Source organism: Crocuta crocuta, unplaced genomic scaffold (genome assembly GCF_008692635.1).
Source record: "Crocuta crocuta isolate KB4526 unplaced genomic scaffold, BGI_CrCroc_1.0 scaffold197, whole genome shotgun sequence".
NCBI classification, from domain to species: Eukaryota; Metazoa; Chordata; class Mammalia; order Carnivora; family Hyaenidae; genus Crocuta; species Crocuta crocuta.
The window spans coordinates 12444158-12469661 of NW_027532002.1; the positions used below are offsets into that span (position 1 = coordinate 12444158).

The following is a 25504-nucleotide window of genomic DNA, read 5'->3' on the forward strand; positions in this document are numbered from 1 at the left end:
GCCAAATTACCTACCACCTGACTTTGCAAATATGCTTTCACCAGAACACAGGATGCTCTTTCATTTACATATATGATCACGTTTGTGTTGCAAGAACAGAACTGAGTAGGTACCACAGAAACTGTATGCCCATGAAGCCTAAAACATTCACTACCTAGCCCATTACAGAAAAAGTTTGCTGATCTGTGACCTAGAACTATCCTCTTGCCTTTATTTACTTATTTATCATTATTTTTTAACACAATTTATTGTCAAGTTGGCTAACATACAGTGTATACAGTGTGCTCTTGGTTTGGGGGGTAGATTTCCATGATTCATCACTTACATGCAACACCCAGGGCGCATCCCAACGAGTGCCCTCCTAAACGCCCATCACCCACTTCCCTCTCTCCCCCACCATCTTGCCTTTATTTTTAACATAATACCAACTGTTCAGAGTCCAGAACAATAGCTCACAGAAAACTTTTTTTTAGATTTATCTGATCATATACATTTATATATTAAATTTATTGAAGTTTAACATACTCTATATATTTTAAAATATAAAATATTTATGAAATTATCAGTACTCCATGGGGCAGCATTAAATAACTTTTTATGTGTCAAAACGATAATGCAATAGAAAGGTGAAAAACAAATTGGAAAAATAATTATTATTCCAAGACCTTATCTCTTTTCAGACTTTATTTTTCAGGAAGGAGAGAAAAAGAATGCCTTGTCTGACATATGGTAGATAGTTTTAGTTACAAATTGAGGTAAAACCCTTACTGACCAAGTTTCTACATCATTTAATAGAAAACCCAATAGGAAGAGCATGGGCCTCCTTCTTTGGAAAATCATCATATATAATTTCAAATACATGCACCAGAGTGTACAGAAATCCAGATATATACACAAGAGCATAAACACTCTGAGGGCAGGGCTGTGTACGTAGCAACATGCCTGACACACAGAAAGTGCTAAATAAATCTCCATGGAATAAATGAGTGAATACCGTTCCTTTTTTTTTTTTTTTAACCTTTTTTTATGTTTATTTTTGAGACAGAAACAGAGCATGAGTGGGGGAGGGGCAGAGAGAGAGGGAGACACAGAATCCGAAGCAGGCTCCAGGCTCTGAGCAAAGAGCCCAAGGCAGGGCTCAAACCCACGAACTGTGAGATCATGACCTGAGCCAAAGTTGGATGCTTAACCAGCTGAGCCACCCAGGCATCCCTTGGGTGAATACCATTCCTTTACACATCTGGGCAGGGCAGGTTGTCACAAAAATATTCACACCTATTTATTAGATTAGTATATACACATTTTTTAGTATAAGAAGTATGTTCGACCTGTTACTGTTCTTCTGGGAACTCATGTATGTTCATTGAAGTAGAATTCAGTTAGGTTGGAAATATGATCTTAAGGACAGGAATACATAGGTGTTATGCATTTGGTTATACAGTTATCTACAAAGTGTTCAGCTTCTCCTTCCAGTGAACCCAGGTGAGACTCTAATGAACAGTACCTTCTCCCCCTAGTCTTTGGACAGAGTGTGTCTATCCCACTAATCACCTAACACATTATAATTGAAACATAAATCATAATGAAAACAAGCACTACTAACTGATTTCATCAGTTCTATAACATGGCTGACGTTGTGCACAGTTTAATTCCTCTCCATTCTCTAAAATGTCATTTAGCCTATAAAAACAAAACACAACAAAAAAACCAAACCTTTGGACCTCCCTAAGCCACAATATATATTTTAATAATAATCTTTAGGGAAAAAAGTGAATCGTTATCAACTCTGGCCCAGCTCACATAAGTGGCACTGAAGAGTAAGCTATTGGTCAGAAATAAAGCTGAAGATTTAAAGAATTCCCGGTTGGTGATTGAGCAGTGGATCTTTTTCCTGGTTTCCAGGGTGGAACATGGCCTTTGCACGGTTGAGGAAAACACTGAGGCCTTTGCCTTTGACTACGATCCCAGTACTGTTTTCTATCAGTTTGTATCCCTTGTGTTTTCTGAAAACAACATGTTAGACAGATTAAAAATAGATCTCCAGCTGGAATGTGTTACTTTCTACAATCTTACATGCCAAGTGTAAAAGGGTTAATTCCAGTTAACTGAATCCACAGCTTTTATAACATGGATGTCTTATGAAAGTATAGCTATTTTCCCTTCTTCATGCAAGAAACATGCCTGCCTGCTAAAATTTGCAATTACATGTTAAACATTAAGCTGACGCAGTTTTGTAGTTACTCATGTCTGGTAGCATTTTGAAGATTAAAAATAAATTGCAGCAAAATTAATAATCTAGTTTAGTATTCATCATCCAATGGAAGATTTTCCTTCCCTACACAGAATGTTTAAAAGCAAAAAAAAAAAAAAAAGGAAAATGGCCCATGTATGCAGATGTTTTGACAATATACTATGGCTATTTAAAGTGTTAAAAGCAGTAACTTACTTGTACACCAAAAGGGTGATCGCAGTGACAAATATGGCCAAGCAGCCAATGGAGATCAGGGCACCATTTGCCATTCTTAAAGGGGAAGCTGGGTCTTAAAACAGAAGCAAGATAGTATTAGTGACATCTTCCACCTAGAGGACATGCTGCTCGTAATGCAATTAAATAAATTAGGAAAGTTGCTATCAGAAGATATATGGCTCCCTCTGGGCTTTCAGTAATCTTTTCCATTAAATAATACATAGTCTTTGGGTCAGCTTATCCCATTTAGAGAATGAGTTAGCATGTCTGGAACACCGTGTTAAGGCTCCGAAGAGAGATGTCATGTCCTGGAGACACCTGCTCAGGTCTCAGCTGACCCTGCACACCCACGTGGTGAAGGGTGGCCCCTCCTGGCCACTCCTCTGGCCTCCCCTCCCACCACATCCCTTCCAGCAGCTCTAAGCATCTTGGGAGTTGCCTACCCTCCCCACACTCTTTCAAATCCCCACGCCCTCTTCCAGGACTGTCCTTCCCCTGGCTCCGCTCAAGTGTTCGCCCCTCAGGGTGCTTTCCGGACATTCATGACGGCATCAGGGTCATGACACCTGGCTGTGTCACTCTTCTACCTGCCTCGATCACACTGTGTTGCAATTACTGCTTTACCCAGGTTTCTCTCCCACTAGACTACTCAAAGAGCCACAAAATAGGAGTTCTGCGTTCTCTGTATTCCTGGAAACCAGCGAATTAGTCTCGTCATTACCACCAAAGTATAACTGGGGTTTATCTATTTTTCCTCCACATCCTCAGCCACCACTGCAGTCCCAGCCACCAGCTTTCTCCCCAAGGGGCCCTCTTGTCTACCTGCTTCCACTTTGACCTTCAAGGGGTCCGTGCTTCACTTAGCAGGCAGAATGATCTTTAAAAGCACCAATCAGATAATGATTCAAACCTGCTGGTGGCTCCCCTCACATACAGAGTAAGACCCAAGCCCTACCCTGGTCTACAGTGATCTAAATGGGCTGCTCACTCTTGAAATTCAGGTCTCAGTTCAGAGGAGGCCCTTCACTAAGCACATGCTGCTCAGTGGGCGGGACTTCCCCTGAACTCCAATCTAGAGAGACAACCTCAGCCACTCTGTCTCCCATGATTGTTACCCCCTACGCCCTGGCCTGGTTTTATTTTCTTCACATGTCTTTTTTTTTTTTAATTTTTATTTATTTTCGAGAGAGGTGGGGGGGGAAGGGGCCAAGACATATGGGAACAGAAGATCTGAAGCAGGCTCTGTGCTGACAGCAGAGAGCCTGATGCTGGCCTTGATCTCATAAACCGTGAGATCATGACCCAAGCTGAAGTCAGAGGCTTAAGCAACTGAGCCACCCAGGTGCCCCTCTTATTTGTTGCCTCTTTTCTGCCCACAAAAGCGGGAACTTTCTTCATCTGGTTCCCCCACTCTGTCTGGAACTGTGTATCTCATGCCTAGATCTCTGTTGGACACAGAGTAGATGCTCAATGAATATTTGCTGAAAGAATCTCAGGTGCTTCACAAACGTTCATGGGATCAATGAATAAAAGTCATTGCTGCTCAAAGTCTATGGGTTTGCCTTTGAACAAGGATCTATTTCTGAAATTCCAGCTTTGAAACCCAAGCCATCAAGTTACAATCCCCACTGGATTAAAGGCTCTCTTTCTGAGCTTCCTTTATTTGGATTTGGAAAGTGGCTCATGTCACCTAAAGTTATCACTCACTGCAAGGAGAAATAAAGGAAAGCAAACATCTAAACATCTAATCCAGATAAGAGAACAGTGGTTTGCCAGCACTGAGGAAGCTTCATAGAATAGGTTATGACCCTAAAAGGCTGTTCTAAAAAAACCCCACGGCAGCACAAGAGGAGTAACCGTGGCAGCTCCTCCTGGAGGCGACAGCTTTGAAGACTGGGGCTCACTCATGTCCAGGGCTCCAGCCCTCCCTGCTCTCCACCCCCGGCACAGGCCTTCCGCCCTGGAGGAAGCAGGGCACCTTCGTATCCCTGTTTTGTTTTTAAATCCGTGCCTTAGATCTCAGCAACCGTAAGCCCTCATACAAATAATTACATGTATGATTACTTAAGCTTTTCTTTCAGAGGTTAAAGCTGCCTTTCATATGGTTAATGAGTAAATATATGTTTCAGTACATTTTACCTTATGAGATAAGCTCCAAATTTAAAGGAGGTTTTCTTTTTTTTGTTTTTGTTTTTTGTCTTTTGTTTTTGTTTGTGAGAGAGAGAGAGAGAGAGAGCACGTGTGAGGCTCAGGGAGGGGCAGAGGGAGAGAGAGAGAATCCCAAGCAGGCTCAACGCCCAGCATGGTGCCTGATGCAGGGCTCAATCCCACAACCCTCAGATATGACCTGAGCCAAAATCAAGATTTGGACACTCAACAAACGGAACCAGCCCAGTGCCCGCCCCTCCCCCGCCCCCAGAGGAGTTCTTTGTGAGTTAGTCATTAAATTGTTCAGATTCAAATTAAGGAGCAAAATAAGTGCTGGAATGTGTGCCCAAGTTAATCTCTCTTTTCCATTCCGCCACGAAGCGTTTATTCCAAGAGAGAAAGCAGTATCTTATAACAAAGTCAATTACAAGTGAAATTCAGTGGGGCTTCCCAGGTGGAGTTTTAACTTGGTGGTTGAGGAAAACTAGAAGCCACCAGTAAATGAACATTTCTCAATGAAATCCTTTAGTCCATTCTGCTGGCATTTTAGCTCTCCAGGCAGTAGGGGGCAGAGACGAGATTTGCTGGTGAACACATGAGTACTAGGTAGATTGGTTTGTCTCTGTCTCACTGTAACCTTGCTAGAATTTGGGAAGGGGAGGAGGGGACACATGGCAAGTTAGAAAGTAGCCAGGAATCCACTTGGTTTCTTGTCTCTCTTCTTGGCTTCATGTCTTTGCCAACATGGATTCTAATGAAAACATGATACCAGTCTCCCCTTTTCACAGTTTAATTGGAGACCATTGTTATTTTTTGATGTTGGGCTTTATACTTTTCCCTTGAAACATAAATCTCTTCGAGCATGCAGTGCTCATATCCCATTATTATTGGTCCATGATCACAGTTGGTTTTTTTCATCAAAAGACTTTCCTTTGGTCATTATTTCATTGGGTCTCTCTCTCTCTCATCCCTTCCCTAAGTAGATTTGCTGTTGGACTTTAATGCCAGTTCTAAAATCCACATTAAGGATAGTTCAATGATTTTTGCTCTGAATATCAAACATTGACAACGAAGCCTTGAATGGCTTTAGTACAAGACACACACTGTACCCGCAATATGAAATGTTCGCACAACCATAAAACAGAACTTACCTCTCGCAGGGACAGAGACCAGGGTGCTCGTGAGGGCCAGACTGGTATCATCACTCAGAGTGATGTTCAAACAGTATGTCCCAGACCCAGTGAAGGCTCTTCTCACAGTCAGCAAGCAGGTACCAGCCGCGTCCACATCCACAGGGTCGCACACGGTGCTGTGGGGGAGCTGGCAGGTAGGGTCAGACACTGTGGTACAGACCTCTGTGGGGGTGCTGCGGGTGCCGAGGGAGAGACATGCAGTATCAGTTTGGAAGGGACAAGCACAATCATTACACATCTAAAAAACTGAATTCCACTTTATTCTTGCATACGACGTAAGAATATCAAACCGTATGATGTCAAATTGTCACATATAACTTTTTCTTTAAAAGCCTGCGTGTGAACTACTGCTTCCCCTGTGGCCTCAGAAAGGTGTGGCCCTGGGAGTGGAGGAGGATGAAATTATGAGGCCCCAAGGCAAGGGGCTGGTGGAAACTGTATGAAGACCAAGTCATTCCCGCACCTCTGAGCTCCCTAGAATGCCTGCAGATATAGACGGCTTAGGTGTTCAGCAAATATATTATTAAATGCCAGATCCAGCCCTGCCCGGGTCCCTGCTGAGGTATAGCAGTGACAGCAGCAGCAGCTGTTTATGCAGTATTTACTACATGCAAGGCATGGAGCTGTAGATGTGTGACATGGTCTTGCTTATTTCTCTCAATGACCTGATAAGGAAAGTAAGATTAGCCTCCTGTAGCAGGTGAGAAACTAGCTGGGGAAGGGGAGAGACTGGCCCCAGGTCACACAAGCCGAGGTGGATCTGGGACTTGAATAAAGGAAGTTTGCCAACCACGGGAGGCAAAGTGGCCATGCATTACTGTCTTAGCCACTGTGTCACCTGTGAGTGGACCTCCCGGACACAGAGACCAAGCTCTGATGCTGGGGCGGGTGAGGCATGGGTGGCACGGAGGACAAGCTCTCTTCTCGGCTGGCTTCACTCCTCCAGTAGGTTTTTCTCAATTTTTTGCCATCCTCATCTCTCTCCTCTCCCCAGGTTTCTTATCTGTCCCTTTTTTATTAATTATCGCTAGGGTGCCGCCATTCCACACTGGCTCCCCACAACTCAGAGGGGCCTCAGGGAATGAAGAGCTGTGTTTGGGGCCAGATCACAGCCTGTGAACCATACTCTGCAGGCATCCACCATCTCTGGGGTAAGTTCTAGAATCACTGTGTGCCTCACTGGGTCCATCTGTAAAATGAGGAGACTCAGGATTGGATAAGGATTCAGTATGAAAACAGATGTAAAATGTGAAAAACACTGTAAGTGTTCAATAATTATTGTTCAATTTCATCAACAGTTAAAGGTAATGAGCACTGTTCAACTCTAGCAAAACAAGTGTGTGCTTCAGAGCACCTCACAGGGCCCTTCCTTGTCGCAGCTGACAGATGAACCAGGAAGCTAAATCAACCTGGAAGGGGACACGGCGTTAAGGCCTTTGCTCAGGCCTTGACCCGCTCCTCTGGCTGATGTGTACTCACGTTCCTTGGCAGGTCACGACGAAATCCATCAGGGAGTTGTCAGTCTGCGGTGCGGGCATCAGAACATCTGCCATCCGGATGATGTTAACCTCTAGAATTCCCTCTAACAAAACAACCCCCATAGAAAAACACATCAAAATACAACAGAAACCAAAGCAAACTGTTACTTAATAGACCAGAAAGCCTTCTCGCCATACCAGACTCACACCAGATCTAGGAACTACCCCACAGCTTGAACTGAACTAACTGTTCTTCATTGCAACCCAGCTCTTCATTTCTGGAGCGTGTGGATGTATTAGAAGGCAGCACTCCTTCTAGGCAGGAGTTTCAGAGAAAGTTACCTTCTGGGAAGATGCAGCCTCAGGCTCAGGCCTTGGCCAGCTTCTCTGAGCCCCAGGTGCACAACCTGGGCTTCAGCCCCCACCTGTCATCTCTGTGGGGTACCTGTGGGCAGGGCCCACAGTGCACAGCCACCTCTGGTGGCCCTTTCTTATGCACCAGAAGTTTGGCTTTGTGAAACCAGCTGGAGGAATGAAGTGGATGTTTGGGAACTTGCTACTGGCCTTCCTTCAAGGCACCTTCATTCAGATTTCTGGAATGCACCGTTGGGGATCAGGCTCATTAGCATGTGGGCCTTATGCTGGACTCATTTCCACCAGGAGTCTAAGGAAGGCCAGAGAGGCAGGTGGGAATCTAGACACTGGTAGAGTCTTTGCCTGTACACATGTGATGTCACCTTGAGCAGAGAGGGTGCCCCTGCCCCCCTCTCCAGACTCAGCAGAGTGGCAGGGTGGCCCGAGGTAGATTCTAACATCCATCTAACATCCGTTGCTCTTACCTACAATTGTGATGGTGGCTTTAAAGTAACCGTATCTGTAAATCTGGCACATTTCATCGGGAGTCTCCCTCAGCTCCAGGGGATTGTCACTAGCTGATGCTGGAGAGGTGGAATGATAAGATTTTAGATTAGTTGCTGAGAATGTAAAAGATGTACATGTTCATAATAACCAAAAATCTAAACAGGTGCATGAAAATAAAAAATCTAAACATCTACCTGCCCTTTAGAAAAACATCAAGAGTACTATGCTATTCAATCACTGTGGAAATTTGAACTATGTAATGATTCATATAGATGTAAGAACTATGAGGCATTAGAATTATTAAATTATGGTAGTAAACACAATCCTGTATCTTCTTGAAACATGGGAATCAAATGAAAGTTAGAAGCCATATTAAAATGTGTGATACAACAATCATGATGAAACCAAGCAAGTTTTTTTTTTTTTAATGCTTTATTTATTTCTAGGAGAGAGAGAGGGAGACAGCGTGAGCAGGGGAGGGTCAGAGACAGAGGGAGTCACAGACTCTGAAACAGGCTCCAGGCTCTGAGCTGGCAGTCAGCACGGAGCCCGACGCGGGGCCCGAACCCACGAACCGCGAGATCATGACCCAAGCGAAAGTCGGACGCTTAACCGACTAAGCCACCCAGGCGCCCCGAAACCAAGCAAGTTTTGATAAAATCATATTTTGATTTTTGAGGCAGGTGTTCTGGGCTCAACTTCCAGGTCTCTTGGTTTGAAATGTTTGAGACCATGGGCACATCATTTGACCTGTCCTTGCTTCAATTCGCTCATCTATAAAATAGGAATAACACCTATTGGCCCACTAAGGTTGAACTATGCCCGCCATATAGGAAATCCTTAATAAATATGTTTCCTTGTCTCAAGATGTATCTCCATACATCTATTTAAATGTACATGTAGATATGCCACAACATATATAGATACATACTTTCAGATGGGAAGTTTGCTACATAAGAGATTACAAAGCAAGCAACAAAGAGAAAGGTAATTCTTTTCCTGTTTGGGTGTTTCATAGCTCCGAAGTTTATATTCGAAAAGTCTTGTAGCTATTGATGGACTGAGGTGTGAGGAAGGAAAGGAATAAATACCAGACGCTTTTGAAAATAACTTGTTGAGGGGCACCTGGGTGGCTCAGTCAGTTAAACAGCTGTCTCTTGATTTTGTCGCACATCATGATTTCACACTTGTGAGACTGATCCCTGCATTGGTAGCTGTGCTGTGTGGGGAGCCTGCTTGGGATTCTCTCTCCCTCTCTCTCTGCCCCAACCTCTGCTTGCGTTCTCTCTCTAAATAAATAAACAAACATTAAGAAAAGAAAATACCTTGTTTATGATTAAGGCAAAGAAGTTAATGCTCTATTAGTTACAATTTAAAAAGCAGTGTTGGTATTCCTTTAATAGAATTAAAAGAATGAAAGGAAAACAGGATATTGAAAATTTCAAGAGACATGAAAGTGAACCTAGTTGGGGGGTGGGAAGGGTGTCAAAACTTCAAATGAGCTGCACTCTAACACAGTGACATGTAGGTATGAAGCTGGCTGGGAGACTTCTCGAGGGCTCGTCTGAGCTTCCGGTGGGTGGTTGGCTGTGCCCTGTGACTCTCATTTGTTTGGAGGGCCTTCTCTGAGTAATTCTCAGAGCTTCTCTGGAAACAGGTGCTGCATGGCACATGCTTTGGAAAAAAGATGCAGCAAGAGATTTTTTTTTGTGCTGGGTATTAAAGATGGCTGGACCGCTTAACAGACAGAAATTATCAAGTTAGAACACGGAATCATGACCCTGCCATCTTTTAAAATAAAACTTCTTGTATGGGGCGCCTGGGTGGCTTAGTCGGTTAAGCGTCCGACTTTCGCTTAGGTCATGATCTCGCGGTTCGTGGGTTCGAGCCCCGCGTCGGGCTCTGTGCTGACTGCCAGCTCAGAGCCTGGAGCCTGTTTCAGTCTGTGACTCCCTCTCTCTCTGCCCCTCCCCTGCTCACGCTGTCTCTCTCTCTCTCCTAGAAATAAATTAAAAAAACATTAAAAAAAAAAATTTAAAAAATAAAATAAAATAAAATAAAGTAAAACTTCTTTTAAAAAACGACTAAGTGACAAAAGTTAAGGCTTCTACCTTTGGTAGAATGCTTATAAAAATGCATATGGAGTTTTCTAGACATATCTACAAGGTCAAGTCTATATCCATGTGTCTATAAAGTCAAGGTATAACTAAAGGACCAATTAGATAAAGCCAGGCAGCTTCTCTTCACTATAAAATGTAACTAACTCATAAGGTTACTACCTTATATCCAATTATCTAGCCTATGGAAATAATAACAAAAATTGAAATACCTTTTCATTGACTTAAAATATATTTTTATATATGCTATATGATATAAATACATTCTAAGAAAAACAAGCTTAATAAAAATGCAATTTAAAATAGACTTATGTTAAATAAACTAACATTAAATCCTTTACCTTTTAGGAATTTCTGGACAGTTCTAGAATTACAGGCATCTACAATTTATTTTTTTTCTTTAAAAAATTTTTTTTAATGTTTTTTATTTATTTCTAGGAGAGAGAGAGAGACAGCGTGAGCAGGGGAGGGTCAGAGAGAGAGAGGGAGATACAGATTCTGAAACAGGCTCCAGGCTCTGAGCTGGCAGTCAGCACAGAGCCCGACGCGGGGCTCGAACCCACGAACCGCGAGATCGTGACCTAAGGGAAAGTCGGACGCTTAACCGACTAAGCCACCCAGGCGCCCCTACAATTTATTTTTAGTTTTATACCTGGTCTCCTTATTTATAAGGAAGATCATCAATAATTATAGAAAAAGAAATTCTTAGCGAAATACCAGAATGAAGCTATATGTTTAGAGCTGTTCGGTACAGTTATATTTGTAACTGGAACCAGGATTAACGTAATCAACCATCAATAAGACAACGGTTAAATAAATTATACGTTTATACACCCTATGTTACTTACATACTATGTTTATATACACAATGAAATACTAGGTAGCCATTGATGAAAGTGAGTTACATTTATATGAACTGACAAGGGAACAATGTCTATGGTGTGTGTTAAGTGAAGAAAAGCAAATGACAGAACCATATATATAGCAGGAGACCATTTACACAAAAATCAAAACAACAACATCTATACATATTTATATAGTATGTTTGTGATGCATAGAGAAAGATCTGGAAAGAAATGCTCTTAACTATTAACAAGGTTTAACTCTTGGGAGGAGAATGTGAATAGGGATTTTCACTTTTAGTCTAGACTTCTCTATCACTTTAATTTTTATTAAGGAACATGCATTAATTTTGTAATTTAAAACATTTCAAAAATAATGAATCAAAATCAGTAATAACTTGCAGTGTGTTGATTTAGATAGGCCAGACTTAAGATCTCATTTTATTAATAACACACTATTATAACGATTATTTGGTAAAAAAAGAAAGAAAGAAAAGAAAAGAAAGAAAAAGAATTGCAAGAAGTCTGAACGTGATGATGGAGTGATTTCCTCTAGGCTTGGTGATGGCGCCCTCTTGTGACCAGTGAGGGAATGTCAACCTTTTACCATTCATTTTATCAGGAGTGCTAAGATGTGCTAAAGGCAGAGTAGGGTAGGAGGGGGCATCAGATGGCAGCTAACATTTTCCAAAGTAGACTCTTAAGAGCTTCGTCTTTTTTAAAAAAGAATTTTTAATGTTTTTATTTATTTCTGAGAGACAGAGAGAGACAGCGTGAGCAGGGGAGGGTCAGAGAGAGAGGGAGACACAGAATCTGAAACAGGCTCCAGGCTCTGAGCTGTCAGCCCAGAGCTCGACGCGGGGCTCTTACCCGTGAGCTGTGAGATCATGACCTGAGCCGAAATAGGACACTTAACCGACTGAGCCACCCAGGCGCCCCGACTCTTAAGAACTTCTTGAATGTCCTTATATACTGTCAGTAGAGTGTGGGATTTAACTAATAATGCCTTATATCCAGAACAATTATAATGTCTGGAGTCTTTCTACCTTGCTCACCATAAAATACTCTCAAGGTGCATTCTTTCCTGGGCCATTTAGAAACTACTTTCTTTTTAAAAAAAATTTTTTTTAATGTTTTATTTATTTCTAGGAGAGAGAGAGAGAGACAGCGTGAGCAGGCGAGGGTCAGAGAGAGAGGGAGTCACAGACTGAAACAGGCTCCAGGCTCTGCGCTGGCAGTCAGCACAGAGCCCGACGCAGGGCTTGAAACCACCAACCGCGAGATCATGACCTAAGCGAAAGTCGGATGCTTAACCGACTAAGCCACCCAGGCGTCCCTGGAAACTACTTTCAAGCATGGCTGTGTTTTCATGGGACACTAGGTGGATGTGGGCGGGTCAGGGAGAAGATTGGAAGTGGGGATGACCTGAAAGTTTATAAGGGCCAAGGTGTCTTTTCATAGCTAGAAAAAAATGGGAGAGTACCAGAAATGGGATGGGCCGGAGAGGGAAAGCATCTCTACACATAACGAGGACCAGTACATATTAGGAAAGTCAAAGAGCTGTGTACGAGTCATGAAATTCTACTTGCAAAATGACTTTAAACATACTCTTCTGTCTTCTCTATTCTAACAGCTTAAAATGGTGATAAAGTGGCTAAAGAATAACAGGTACAGAAGGAATCACTGCAGAGTCTCTACACAATCCTTTAAACTAGGGATCTAATTATGTAACCTATATTGTGTGTGTGTGTGTGTGCGCGCGCGCGCGCGCGCGCTCTGTTAAGGAACACCTCCACCCCTGCCCCAGTCAAAGATCACCTGGAAAATACTTACATAAAAAAGAGGTGGGTATTGGAGGTTTGGGTGAAGATGAAGGACAGGGTCCAGGCACCACAGCTTGCACAGTGAGGTTAAGGTTGAAGGTTCCATTAAGCACATACGTGTGATTCAGAGTTGGATTGTTGGAAACAAAAATACCAGTATTATCTCCAAAGTTCCACTTGTAGTAAATGGCCGACTCATTGAGGAAGTGACTGGGGTCATGAATCAGGACAGTGAACATAATGGGAAGGTCCCTGAGGAAGGTTTCATCAGATAAATTTCGATCATTCTTCTGGTACATAGTCACAAACACAGGAATATGATCTAAAAAATATACCCCAAAACAGAAAGAACACATGAATGCTTGATTTTAAGGGGATGACTTCACTAATGCTTTCAGTTAAAAAATTAAAATTAGGAATAATTCAGCATAATTTTCCCTTTTCCTATGCAAGTTTTCTAGAGTTTTCCCAAGTTATTCTGGAATCATAGATGAGGTACAACGTAAGTAAATATATAAGCCTGTGAAGGAACTTATATGAATCACAACCTAACCCAGAACATTTGGCTCTAACTCTTAACCCACTAGTCACCAGAACTAAGTGCTTTACCATCAGTTAATTTAGAGTTCACACTACTCACCTGTTACCACGTACACATCTTTCACTTTTGCAATTGGAACATATGACCGTCGGTGTCTTCTATAAACAGCTACTTCCATGAGTTGAGGGCCAAGTGGCACATTGGCTGTGTTCATAGAAACTCTTGCTGAACCCCGTCCTAATTTCTGGAAATACTGACCTTTGAGAGGATGGAAATTTTCAGTTACTGGCCACATTACATGATCATTTTAGGAAGTTGTTGTTTCTTAATGACTAGTGACTGCCACTTAGAGAGTGGTCTGAAAAAGGAAAAACAGGATGGGGATGTGGTCCTGAGTGCTTCAGAAAGGAAGATGGTGCTTATTTCATGCCAAACCTTGTAGAGCAAACCCACAGTTAAATAAATATAATTGTACGTAGTTGGTTACAATGAAAAGAGCTGTTTAGTGGGATACTAGTTAGTCCTAAGTTTGCAAATAAAGTTTTTATAAGTGATCATGCCTTGAAATACATGTTTCCCATAGAAAAGTATCCAAAGGAGTTAAAAAAACTTATCCAAAAATCTACCTTATTGTTGTAACAATATTACTCTTTCAGCTGTATTATTGAGCAGCTTTTTTTTCCCCCCCAGGGACTAGAATCCTCCACTTTCTAATGGCATTCATATATAAAAATGCAGGCAGGGGGTGCCTGGGTGGTGCAGTCGGTTAAGTGTCTGACTCCTGGTCTCAGCTCAGGTCATAATCTCACAGTTTGTGAGTTCGAACCCCACATCAGGCTCTGTGCTGATGGCATGGAGCCTGCTTGGGATTCTGTCTCTCCTTCTCCCTGCGCCTCCCCTGCTTGTGAAAGTGTGTGTGCTCTCTCTTAAAAAAAAAAAAAAGATGCAGTAAGTGATTAACAAAGAAGTAGGGTGTGGTAGCTGTAAAAAAATGCAGTGGTTCTATAAATACATTCCTAGGACATTCCTGACACATTCTTTTTCTTTCTCCAACCCTCACGTAAATCTAACTACCACTGGCTAGCTAGTGAAGGTAATTCCTCTCCTTCAGATCACAGAGATGTTTTTCTAATACCATTGAGGCACTCAGCATAGATGTGTGATTGGAAAAACGGGGATGGTAAGACGGATGCTTGTGGGGATGTCCAAGGACCATGCTTATTACATGGTCAAAGGTATCAGAAAAATACACTAATCTTCTTAGGGAGATGTCATGTGGGATCCCTTTTACCTTGTGCAGGGGCAGTTTTGTTGGAGGTTGTAGGGGAAAGAGGTATCTCTCAGCGGTTAGTTATATGTGAGGAAACATTAGCCAGGGCACTGAGAGACTACAGAAGCAACTGGTAGTTGAAAGAAATTATCAGTTAGCTCAGAGATGTTAGAAGATGGAAATTCAAAAGTCTTCTTAGAAAAACTGCAATTTCTGGGCTGAAAGCTGATTTTTAATAGACATCCTAACTAGCTAAATTAATGGATGTCAACTGGGCTAAAAAGATACTGGGGTGTTAGTGAGCATACATGACTCCATGCAAATGGTAAGGTCAAAGAAATGATGACATTTGGTGAATTGACTGCTGGGGCCGTGAAGGCAATGAAACAAAGTCAGCCTTCAATCCCCTGATTTAACTAGATGGGCATAATATTTCATCTATATTTTGTATCTCGTTAAACTGATGTACACTGTTAATATTTGTTTGATTTATAAATGAGTTAATCGGACAAAGAAACTTTGATTTATCAAGACGAAACATTTAGAAATTTGGAGCCTGTACGATTGTAGCAGTTTTTATACATTCAGAACAAGGTGGGACCTGGTGACATTTTCAACTAAGAACTTAGCAGCTTTGCTAATTATAACCTAAATTTGCTCCTCTTAAAAATAATCACTTCACCAATAATAAAACAAAAGTGGGGTGCCTGGGTGGCTTAGTCGGTTAAACGTCCGACTTTCGCTTAGGTCATGATCTCGCGGTTCGTGGGTTCGAGCCCCGCGTCGGGCTCTGTGCTGACTGCCAGCTCAGAGCCTGGAGCCTGTTTCAGTCTGTGACTCCCTCTCTCTCTGACCCTCCCCTGCTCACGCTGTCTCTCTCTCTCTCTCTCTCTCTCTCTCCTAGAAATAAAAAAAAAACAAAAAAAAAACAAAAGTGGTTACCATTTGTGCTTTAAAAAAAAGAGAAGAATAGTAGTGAGATTATGTTATTTCTACACAATGGAATATTATGCAGCCATTAAAATAATGTACATAAAGAATTTTAATAATAGAGTCAAATGCTCATGATATTCAACAAAAATGTGTATACATTATAATGTTAAGAAATGCTAGCAAAAAATACCCACCGTTGCACTAACAGTGGTAACATCTGGTGTTCATGATATACTTTTCATTTTTCACTTGTACTTTTCTGCATTTTTCAAGTTTCCCTTAAAGAGCATAAGTTTCCTTTTTAAAAATTCTTTTGACAAAAAATTTAATGAAAAAATCAAATGCCCATCTGTGTGCCACTCGAATAAATATTAGTATTTTTTTCATATTACTGTGTTAGACAGAAAAAATTTGAGTAGTTTTATTTTAAAGGAAAAACGGAATCCTTTTCCCCTCCATCTTTCAATTCTTTAGTGTCCTGAAGATTTGTTAAGGCTAAACAAGATTTTATTTTTATCCTTTACCCTCCACTCCAACAAAGGAAAGAACAGAGTGACTGTTGTGAAACTCTTAGTGTGAGAATTCTTGGTTATGGAATAAGAAAAAAGAAAAAAGGTAAACTTTTAAGGGAAGGTAAAAAAGCAGGTAAGAAGGTTTTGTACAAAGGCCAACCAAGTGTGTGAAAAACGTAGACAAAATTCCATCTCTTCCATCCAGGGTGGTGAGGGAAGGGCCTTCCGTCAGGGAACACGTGATAGCCTGGGCTGTTGCCATTTGCCCAGTCAACTTCCTCCGTCCAGTTGTAAACATATGGGTCAGGAGATGGACCGGTATCTAAACAGAGAAAGACACAAGCCAGGCTTGTCATGTGGGCTCAGAAAGCTTAATGTTCATCACAGAATTAAACATCTTTTCCTATTTTTTATAAATATAAATACAGTTGGATAACTAAAACCCTAATATTCAGAACTCACCCGGTGGTGCATATTTATGACTGTTTCCTGCAAATAGGTTATATTTCAGTAAAAGTTTCACCCAAAGCAATTATTTAGAAAGGTTCAATCTAGAGATCACAATATATCTATTTTTTTTCCCCCTAGGGGAGAGAGAGAGAGACAGTGTGAGCAGGGGAGGGTCAGAGAGAAAGGGAGATACAGACTCTGAAACAGGCTCCAGGCTCTGAGCTGGCAGTCAGCACAGAGCCCGACGCGGGGCTCGAACCCACGAACCATAAGATCGTGACCTAAGCGAAAGTCGGACGCTTAACCGACTAAGCCACCCAGGCGCCCCACAATATACCTATTTTTAATATTAGATCTCTGAATCACACTGTGTTCAAATCAAACTGAAGGATGCTTTATCTTTTTATGCTGATACTGCCTTCTGTAGGGTTTTTTCCCCCCTTTTCTGAGTCATTTGGCACCAAATGACTCTCTACTTTTAAAGATTTTGGCACACTTCTAATAAGAAGGACATTCTCCTACATAACCTCAGTGTCATTACTACTCTTACTGAAGTCCAATCAAGGGTCATATACCACATTTGGCTATTTTGTCTCTTCAAATGACCAGAAAAAATAGATAGAAGTAAATACGGCAACAAGTTACAATTGTTGAGTCTAGGTAGAAAGTATCTGGGGGCGCCTGGGTGGCTTAGTCGGTTAAGCGTCCGACTTTCGCTTAGGTCATGATCTCGCGGTTCGTGGGTTCGAGCCCCGCGTCGGGCTCTGTGCTGACTGCCAGCTCAGAGCCTGGAGCCTGTTTCGGTCTGTGACTCCCTCTCTCTCTGACCCTCCCCTGCTCATGCTGTCTCTCTCTCTCTCTCTCTCTCTCCCCTAGAAATAAATAAAACATTTTAAAAAATTTAAAAAAAAGTTATTTGTGTACTCAGTGTATCTGATTTCAACTTTTTTGTACATATATTTCTTCTTTTTTTCTTTTTTCTTTTTTAACACATTTTTATTTATTTCTAGGAGAGAGAGAGACAGCGTGAGCAGGGGAGGGTCAGAGAGAGGGAGTCACAGACTGAAACAGGCTCCAGGCTCTGAGCTGGCAGTCAGCACAGAGCCCGACGCGGGGCTCGAACCCACGAACCGCGAGATCATGACCTAAGCGAAAGTCGGACGCTTAACCGACTAAGCCACCCAGACGCCCCTTTTTTTTCTTTTTAAAAGTAAACTCTGTACCCAACATGGGGCTCAAACTCATGACCCCAGGATCAAGAGTTGCGTGCTCTACTGACGGAACCAGCCAAGTGCCCCAACATATTTCATCTTAAACAAGTCATGATAAGTATCTTTTCACCTAGAATAGTTTCCTCATCCTCTTGGTATCATTTATGTCACTGATATTTTTGAAGAACCTTTTTATTTATCAATCTATTGTTGTTTTTTAATTCTTAAATTGTCCCAAATAGCTAGTGAGAGTCCTTTCAAGCTGGCTCCTGTGTTTTTGTGATGTGTCCCCATCAGTCCTTGAACATTTCCTCACTTCTGCGCCTGGTATTTTCCCTATCCTAGACCTGGAATTGGTATTTTCCTCAAAGATCCCTAGTTCCTTAAAAAAATATTTTTAATGTTTGTTATTTTTTTTTTTTTTTTTGAGAGACAGAGAGACAGAGCACAAGTGGAAGTGGGGCAGAGAGAGAAGGAGATACAGAATCTGAAACAGGATCTAGGCTCTGAACTGTCAGCTCAGAGCCTGATGCGGGGCTTGAACTCACAAACCATGAGATTATGATCTGAGTCAAAGTCAGACGCTTAACCGACTAAGCCACCCAGGCACCCACCCCCTAGTTCCCTTTAGTGGTGATAGATATTATATAAAATTTTTCATAAGTCACAGGGACTCCTTTATATAAAAAAGATCAGAGAGCTAGATTGTCATTTGAAATATTCATAAGAATCAGCTTTTTAGAAAAGAGAAAAATTACTACAAAATATTAAGCACTTAACAGTTTAAAAATATCAAACCCTTTTTGTACAGAATCTAATATACAATTCCTAATAGGAAGATGATAAATTAATGAGGAATGAACACATTGACAATGTATTAGAGGTTGTAAGTAATAAAATCAGATCATAGAGGCACCTGGGCAGCTCACTCAGTTAAGTGTCCAACTCTTGGTCTTGACTTAGGTCATGATACAATGTTTGTAGGCTCAAGCGCCACATCTGGCTCCATGCTGTCAGCACAGAGCCTGCATGGAATTCTCTCTCTTTCCTCCTTATGCCCCTCTCCCCACCCTTGAACTCACAAGTTCTCTCAAAATAATAAATGCAAAGAAAATCAGATCATAAGTGCATTTAACAGTCTTGCCAATGATCAAAGAATCTCACTAGTTAGCTCAGAGTTTTTGAGAAAGTGCAGTTCTCAAGATAGTTTCCCTTGATGCATTTGTGTTCATTTGTGCTCTTTAACTTGTACAAAGAACTTACTTGCTTTAAGAGCAAAGCAAAACCAAAATATACACATTTGAGCATTTGTGCTATCTATCCATTTGCATAAGTGATACTTGTGAGCATAAATTAATCTCATCAGTAAACATCGTCAAACTGGCTATTCTTTGAGTAGCCAAAAGAATTCCCAGTAATCAAACCAAAATCTGAGAACTGAGAGAGAGTATTCTCTGGCCAATCAACTAGACACTAAGAGAAGGCTGAGCGTGACAATATAACTTTTGAAGAAGGTTCCAAGCAGCAGAAAGCCATCAGTTTTGCTCAAGTGAGTTTGGCTAATGTTGATGTAGGAACTGGGTGGAGCAACCCCCCCCTCCCCCCGTCATACAGTTTGAGTAAGGGGTGACATGAGATAATAGCATCTTGCATGTACAGAAGTACCTGTGAGCCTTCAGGTTTATGAGAAGGTTCTCCATTAGTTAGGAGAACTAGCCTGTTCCTGTGGCATGAATAACATTTCTTACCATTTCTGCAGTTCTTCTCATAAACTATGTTGCCATTGACATCTTCCATTTGGCATCTGGGGAATACCAGGTTTACCACAAATGTTATAGTTGAGCCTACAAGGGCTGGAGAATCACTGGTCAGAATCGCCTGCACATGGCCTCCTAGGACATAAAGAAGTGCAGCTTAATGATCAAGCATCTTTTTCCTTTCACTGATAAATAAACAAAGAGTTAAGTCCACTAATCAGGACCAGAGCCTCCTTATGCATTTTTAAAAAAAAATATTTGTCCTTTTTTTTTTTTTTTTAATAAGGACCATACCCAGTGTGGGGCTTGAACTTGTGACCTGGAGGTCAAGAGTCCTGTGCTCTACTGACTGAACCAGCCAGGAGCCCTCCCATCTTTATGCCTCTTTACGATTATAAATTATTTTCTGGATTCCTAACTGTTGCTTTCAGAGTACAACATTCTAGAACACAAAAAAATTTTAAAAAGGTCAAACTAATTAAAGAATTATCTAAGCATACAAAGAACTTTTACTTAAAGTTAAAAAAAACCTGTTGGATTGAAGAAACAAGTTTTAAAGGTTTATATTTTTTTAATTCAAAACCAATGACTGAAAGACTCATTCTTTCATGCAAATAGCAAGATATTCACTTTCTGATAAACCACATCTTTGAGATGGTCAAAACTACTCCAGAGTCTCAGATCTTCTGAAGAGGACCATTCTCATATTAGATAAATAAATTTGAGGCTAAACCTGTTTGCTCTCCAAAATCTTCCAAGAACTACAAACTTATCAGTTTCTAAGGAGATTAAACTTTTGTGTGTGACTTAGAAAGTGATAGTATTGAGATAAAGGAAAGGTTGCTAAATCCAGGTGGCTCCCACTTCGTAGAGTCCCTTTGTTTACAGAAGCAACACAAGCCATGTGATCTCCAAGTCTATAATCTACAAGACTGACTTAGATAAGAAAGGATAGTTGTTTGCCTTTAATCTTCTGATTTACCTTTCCAGGAGTTTTTCCACTTCGAGTCTCCTCTTTTCCACACTGGATACAGCTTTTCATTCCACTCATTTTCATCAGAAGACCAACCATTGAGTTGGCTGTACTCCCTCATATAACCAGAAGTTGTTTCATTGCCCAGCACATCATGAAATCCTATATCAATATTTGAAAAACAAATTATTTGGTCTATTTCATTCTACATTTAGTACTTACCTAAAAATAAAGCAACTTTTCATTTCATAAGCTTGGAAAGTCATACTTGATATTTCCTATATGTCAAACAAATAGAAGTTGTCTTTTTATTAAAATTTTTAGAAATATTTGTTTTTGGAAGAAAGGGGGGAAAGTGAGCGAGCAGGGGAGGGGCAAAGAAAGGGGGGGAGACAGAGGACCTGAGGCAAGTCTCTGAGCTGACAGCAGAGAGCCTGATGCGGGGCTCAAACTCATGAACTGAAAGATCATGACCTGGGCCGGAGTCAAACGTTTAACCAACTGAGCCACCCAGGCACCCCTGTGTATGTGTTTTAATGTCTACTGGAAATAGCTTAAATAGAACTATTCAGATCCTCTTTCTGTACTTCAAAGGAGTACAATTTAAAGGAAAAAATTTCAAAGTCATTATTTCTTAGCCATTATTTGGTTTCTCAATACGTATTCTCTGAATATTTGGATTTGATATAATTAAGAAAACACTGTTGCCAATGAAAAATGTTCTCTTGGCTAAAAGAATGCCAGGCTGAGGAATGCCTCAGTTTTCCAAGAAAAGCAAACCAGTACTGGAGAGCCCCCTGTTGAACCTGAACCATCTAATTTTTTACAGCCCAGTATATGGTCTGACTTGATGAATGTTCCATATATACTGTGTAATATGTGTTTTTAAAACATCATTTATGTTAAGAGCTAGCTGATGTTTTTTTTTAAGTTTTAAAAAACATTTATTTATTTATCTGACAGAGAGAGGAGAGCACACACAAGTGAGGGAGGGGCAGAGAGAAACACACAGAATGTGAAATGGGCTCCAGGCCTGAGCTGTCAGAGCACAGCCCAAAGTAGAGCTTGAACCCATGAACCATGGGACCATGACCTGAGCCAAAGTCGGACACTTAACCAACTGAACCATCCAGGCAACCTGATAACGCTTTTTGAGATTTCTATTGTTGCTACTGATTTCCTGTCCACTTGTTATTTCAATTACTAAGGGAGGATTGTTGAAATCTTCAACTATAATTATGGGATTTTTCAATTTCTTCAGTTCTATCGCTTTTGCTTATTTATTATTATTATTATTTTTTTTTTTTGAAAGAGAGAGAAGAAGAGGATGAGCAGAGGGGAAGGGAGAGAATCATAAGTAGGCTCGGTGCCCAGCACAGAGCCTGATGCAGAGCTCAATCTCATGACCTGAGCCAAAATCAACAGTCAGATGCTCAACTGACTGAGCCATCCAATTGCCCCTGTTTAGTGTAATTTGAAGCTTGGTTTAGAATTGTGGAGTCTTTTTCATGAATAGATCCTCTTACCAGTAGGAATTGCCCTTTATGTCTGGCAATATTCCTTGTTCTGAAGAAGTCTTTGATAGCAATGCTTAGTAGTTACATCTTTTTCCATCCTTTTAAGATATTTAAAAACTTAGTTTTGAGAGAGAGCAAGCAGGGGAGAGGCAGAGAGAGAGGGAGAGAGAGAATCCTAAACAGGCTCCACACTGTCAGCACAGAGCCCAAGGCAGAGCTCAAACTCATGAACTGTGAGATCATGACCTGAGCTGAAGTCGGATGCTTAATCAGCTGAGCCACCCAGAAGCCCCTATCATTTTATTCTTAACTGATTTATATTTTTACATTTGAAGTGGGTTTCTTATAGATAGCCTATTGGTTTTTTAAAATCTTCACAGTGTTTAGGTAATTTTACATTTAATGTAATTACCGATATTATGGATTTAAATCTACCATTTTGTTATTTTTCTATTTGTCCCATCTATTCTTTGTTCTTTTTTTAAATGGGTTTATTTTTGAAGTTTATCTCCTCTTCTGGCTCTGTCTTTTTGTGTGGTTGCTCCAGGGTTTATAAAATTCTAATTCTTTTGAAATTCTTTCTCATCTTGAGTTGGTGTTTTTCCCTTGCCTGACAATTCCAGAGCTCACATGGTCTCTCCTTTCTTTGGGGATTGTAGCAGATTGGTTGGTTGCCTACCTAGCAGCCATTCCAGCATGCACTCCTGTCCCCCGGCCCTTGCTACAGAGCTTATATTTTGACAGTTCAAAATTCCAAAGGCTCACTTTCCTAGCTTTATTTATGGTACTGGCATGGGCAGATGATTAGAACCTGGCCAATCAGAGCTAAGAGGAAGTCTTCTGAGGGCTTCTGGGAAAGATTTTCCTCCTTCATAAAACACACACACACACACACACACACACACACAACCAAATCAAAAACATAAAAAGAACCTCCATTTTTTTCATATCAGAAGTGATCTGGGAGATGGTAATATAATGATGTGACGCCTGGAGCTGTGACAGCCATACTTCACCAAGAGGGCACAGATCTGAAGAAGGAAGCCAATACACTGAGGATGTCAGAATGGAAGATTGAAAAAGAGTTCTTGATGCTACTGAGCTCTTGATCTATCTGACCTTGCTTGCATGTGGACTGGTTGAGACAACAAAGGTCTTACTCAACCTATTTGAGTATTCCATTATTCACAACCAAAAGCTTAATTGTCTATAACCCACAGACAGCCCCTAATCATACAGATCTTAAACTGTCTTCTCATCAACTCATATGGTCTCTGTGTCACCTGGCCCAGAAATCCTATCTTCTCTTAAATACTGGAAGAGAACTTCCAGAAGGTGTGGTATTCAGTAGGTGCTAAGAGGAGCCATTTTGAAAGGATGCCACTAACCTCTGTCTTCTATTTTTCCTTTTTGGTAGGTGGAGGGAAGAGTCTGTTGTTTCCTTCTTATAAGGAAGGCAGATGGAATGGGAAAGAATATTGAAATGAATACTGAACAATCCCGATGTCCCATAATGGGTGAATGTTATAAAACTTGGTTTCTAGTCTTGATTTTGTTACTAAACAGGCTGTGTGACCTCAGGCCATGTCTTTTCAGGGCCTCCAAATCCGAGAAAAAACAAGGAAGACAAAAATTAAATGTCTTGTGATTCTGTGAGGTTGCTTTTGTTTGGAAACGGATACTAAGTGAAGGCAGGTTTATCAATGTTTAAAACTGGATATTTATTCGAATTGAGTCATGGAGTGGTCTAATATTCAATGTGGAAAAACTAACATTAGTTCAAATCACTTCATTTTATAGATGAAGAAATTCAGGCCTAGCGAAGTGACCAGATTCACTCAGGGTCACCTTTCATGGAGTGGAAATGAAGAATCACATCTTTTGAGTCCCAGGACCTATTTTTCCCACTGTTCCAAAGAGTCCTCTTCTTCCTCAGAGAAAGTCAGTGTTTCCAGAAACATAATCAAAACATGGATTTCTCCTCTGATTTTAAATGTCATCAGTCAAGGAAAAATACGAACTTAACAGAATGACAGAATATAGATACACAGGCCCATTGAACAGAATGGAGAATGTAGAAATAGACCAACTCAAATATGTCCTACTGGTTTTTGACAGAGATGCAAAAACAACCCAATAGAGTTTCGAAAGATAGCCTTTTCAACAAATGGTGCTCTAAGAAAGTGAAAAGCATAGGAGAAATTTTCAGCCTCTAGACTAGGCAAGAATTTTTTAACTTGACATTAAAAACATGATCCATAAAAAAAAAAAAAAGATAAATCAGGCCTCATTAAAATGAAAACTTTTGCTTTGTGAGATAACATGTGAAGAAAATCAAAAGGCACATTAGAAACTAGCAAAGACTATTTGCAAACCGCATTTTTAATAAAGGACTGATATCGAGAATATGTAAAGATTTCTCAAAACTCAACATTAAAAAACAGTCTAATTTAAAAACGGATAAAATATCTGAACATTACACTGAAGAGAATGTACAGATGGCAAAAGAAGCACATGAAACCATCTCCAGTATGAATGTGCATTAAAAATGCAACGGGATATCACTATACACCTATCAGAATGACTAAAAAAAATAGTGACGTATCAAACCTAGGCCAGGATGTGAAGATAGCGGATCACTCATACTTTGCTGGTGGGAACATAAAATGGTACAGCCACTCTGGAGAACAGTTTGGCAGTCTCTTGTAAAACTAAACATGCAATTAACATGCAACCAGGCAATTGTACTCCTGGGCATCTGCCTCAAAGAAATGGAAACTCATCATCACATGAAAACCTGTGCATGAATGTTCATTGCAACTTTCTTCATAGTGGCTCAAACTGGAAGAATCCAGATGTCCCACAATGGGTGAATATTTAAACTGCAGTATATTCTATACTGTGGAATACTACCCAGTGATTAAAAAAGAACTATTAAAAACAAAAAAGGAAAGAACTATGGATACATACAACAGCTTCAGTAAATTATGTTGAGTAAAAAAAAGCCAATGCCCTCAAATTACATACTGAAATGATTCCATTTATGTAACATCTTTGAAGTAACAAAATTATAAAAATGGAGAATGGATTAGCAGTTGCCAAAGCAGGAAGTGGGGTAGAAAAGGGACATAGGTTTTAAAGGGTATGAGGGCCCCTTGTGATGGAACAGTTAGGTATTTTGACTATATCAGTATCAGTACCCTGCCTGTGATTCTGTATAATCATTTTGCAAGATGTTACCATTGGGAGAAACAGGATAAAAGGTACCGGGGACTCTCTTTGCATTATTTCTTAAAACTGCATGTGAATCTACAATGACCTCAAAACGTGGAATTAAAAATAAGACACTCAACAGTAAGCAGGTTTTAAAAGCAAAAAAAAAAAAAAAAAAAAAAAAAAAAAAAAAGGGGG

The 25504-nt window shown here is 40.7% G+C and overlaps 1 protein-coding gene across 1 annotated transcript in view; it reads right to left on the reverse strand.

Annotated features, from left to right (window-relative positions):
* Positions 1 to 768: 768 nt before the first annotated feature.
* GPNMB (glycoprotein nmb) overlaps positions 769 to 25504 on the reverse strand; it is a 27946-nt gene continuing 3210 nt past the window's right edge. Inside the window, exons 2-11 of the mRNA XM_077775368.1 lie at positions 20586 to 20738; positions 19595 to 19738; positions 16346 to 16507; positions 13570 to 13728; positions 12940 to 13251; positions 8126 to 8224; positions 7288 to 7390; positions 5767 to 5981; positions 2447 to 2540; positions 769 to 2003 (exon numbers count right to left, since the gene is read on the reverse strand). Of these exons, the coding sequence (XP_077631494.1) occupies positions 1850 to 2003; positions 2447 to 2540; positions 5767 to 5981; positions 7288 to 7390; positions 8126 to 8224; positions 12940 to 13251; positions 13570 to 13728; positions 16346 to 16507; positions 19595 to 19738; positions 20586 to 20738 (1595 nt within the window). The 3' untranslated portion in view covers positions 769 to 1849. The remainder of the gene's footprint in view (positions 2004 to 2446; positions 2541 to 5766; positions 5982 to 7287; positions 7391 to 8125; positions 8225 to 12939; positions 13252 to 13569; positions 13729 to 16345; positions 16508 to 19594; positions 19739 to 20585; positions 20739 to 25504) is intronic.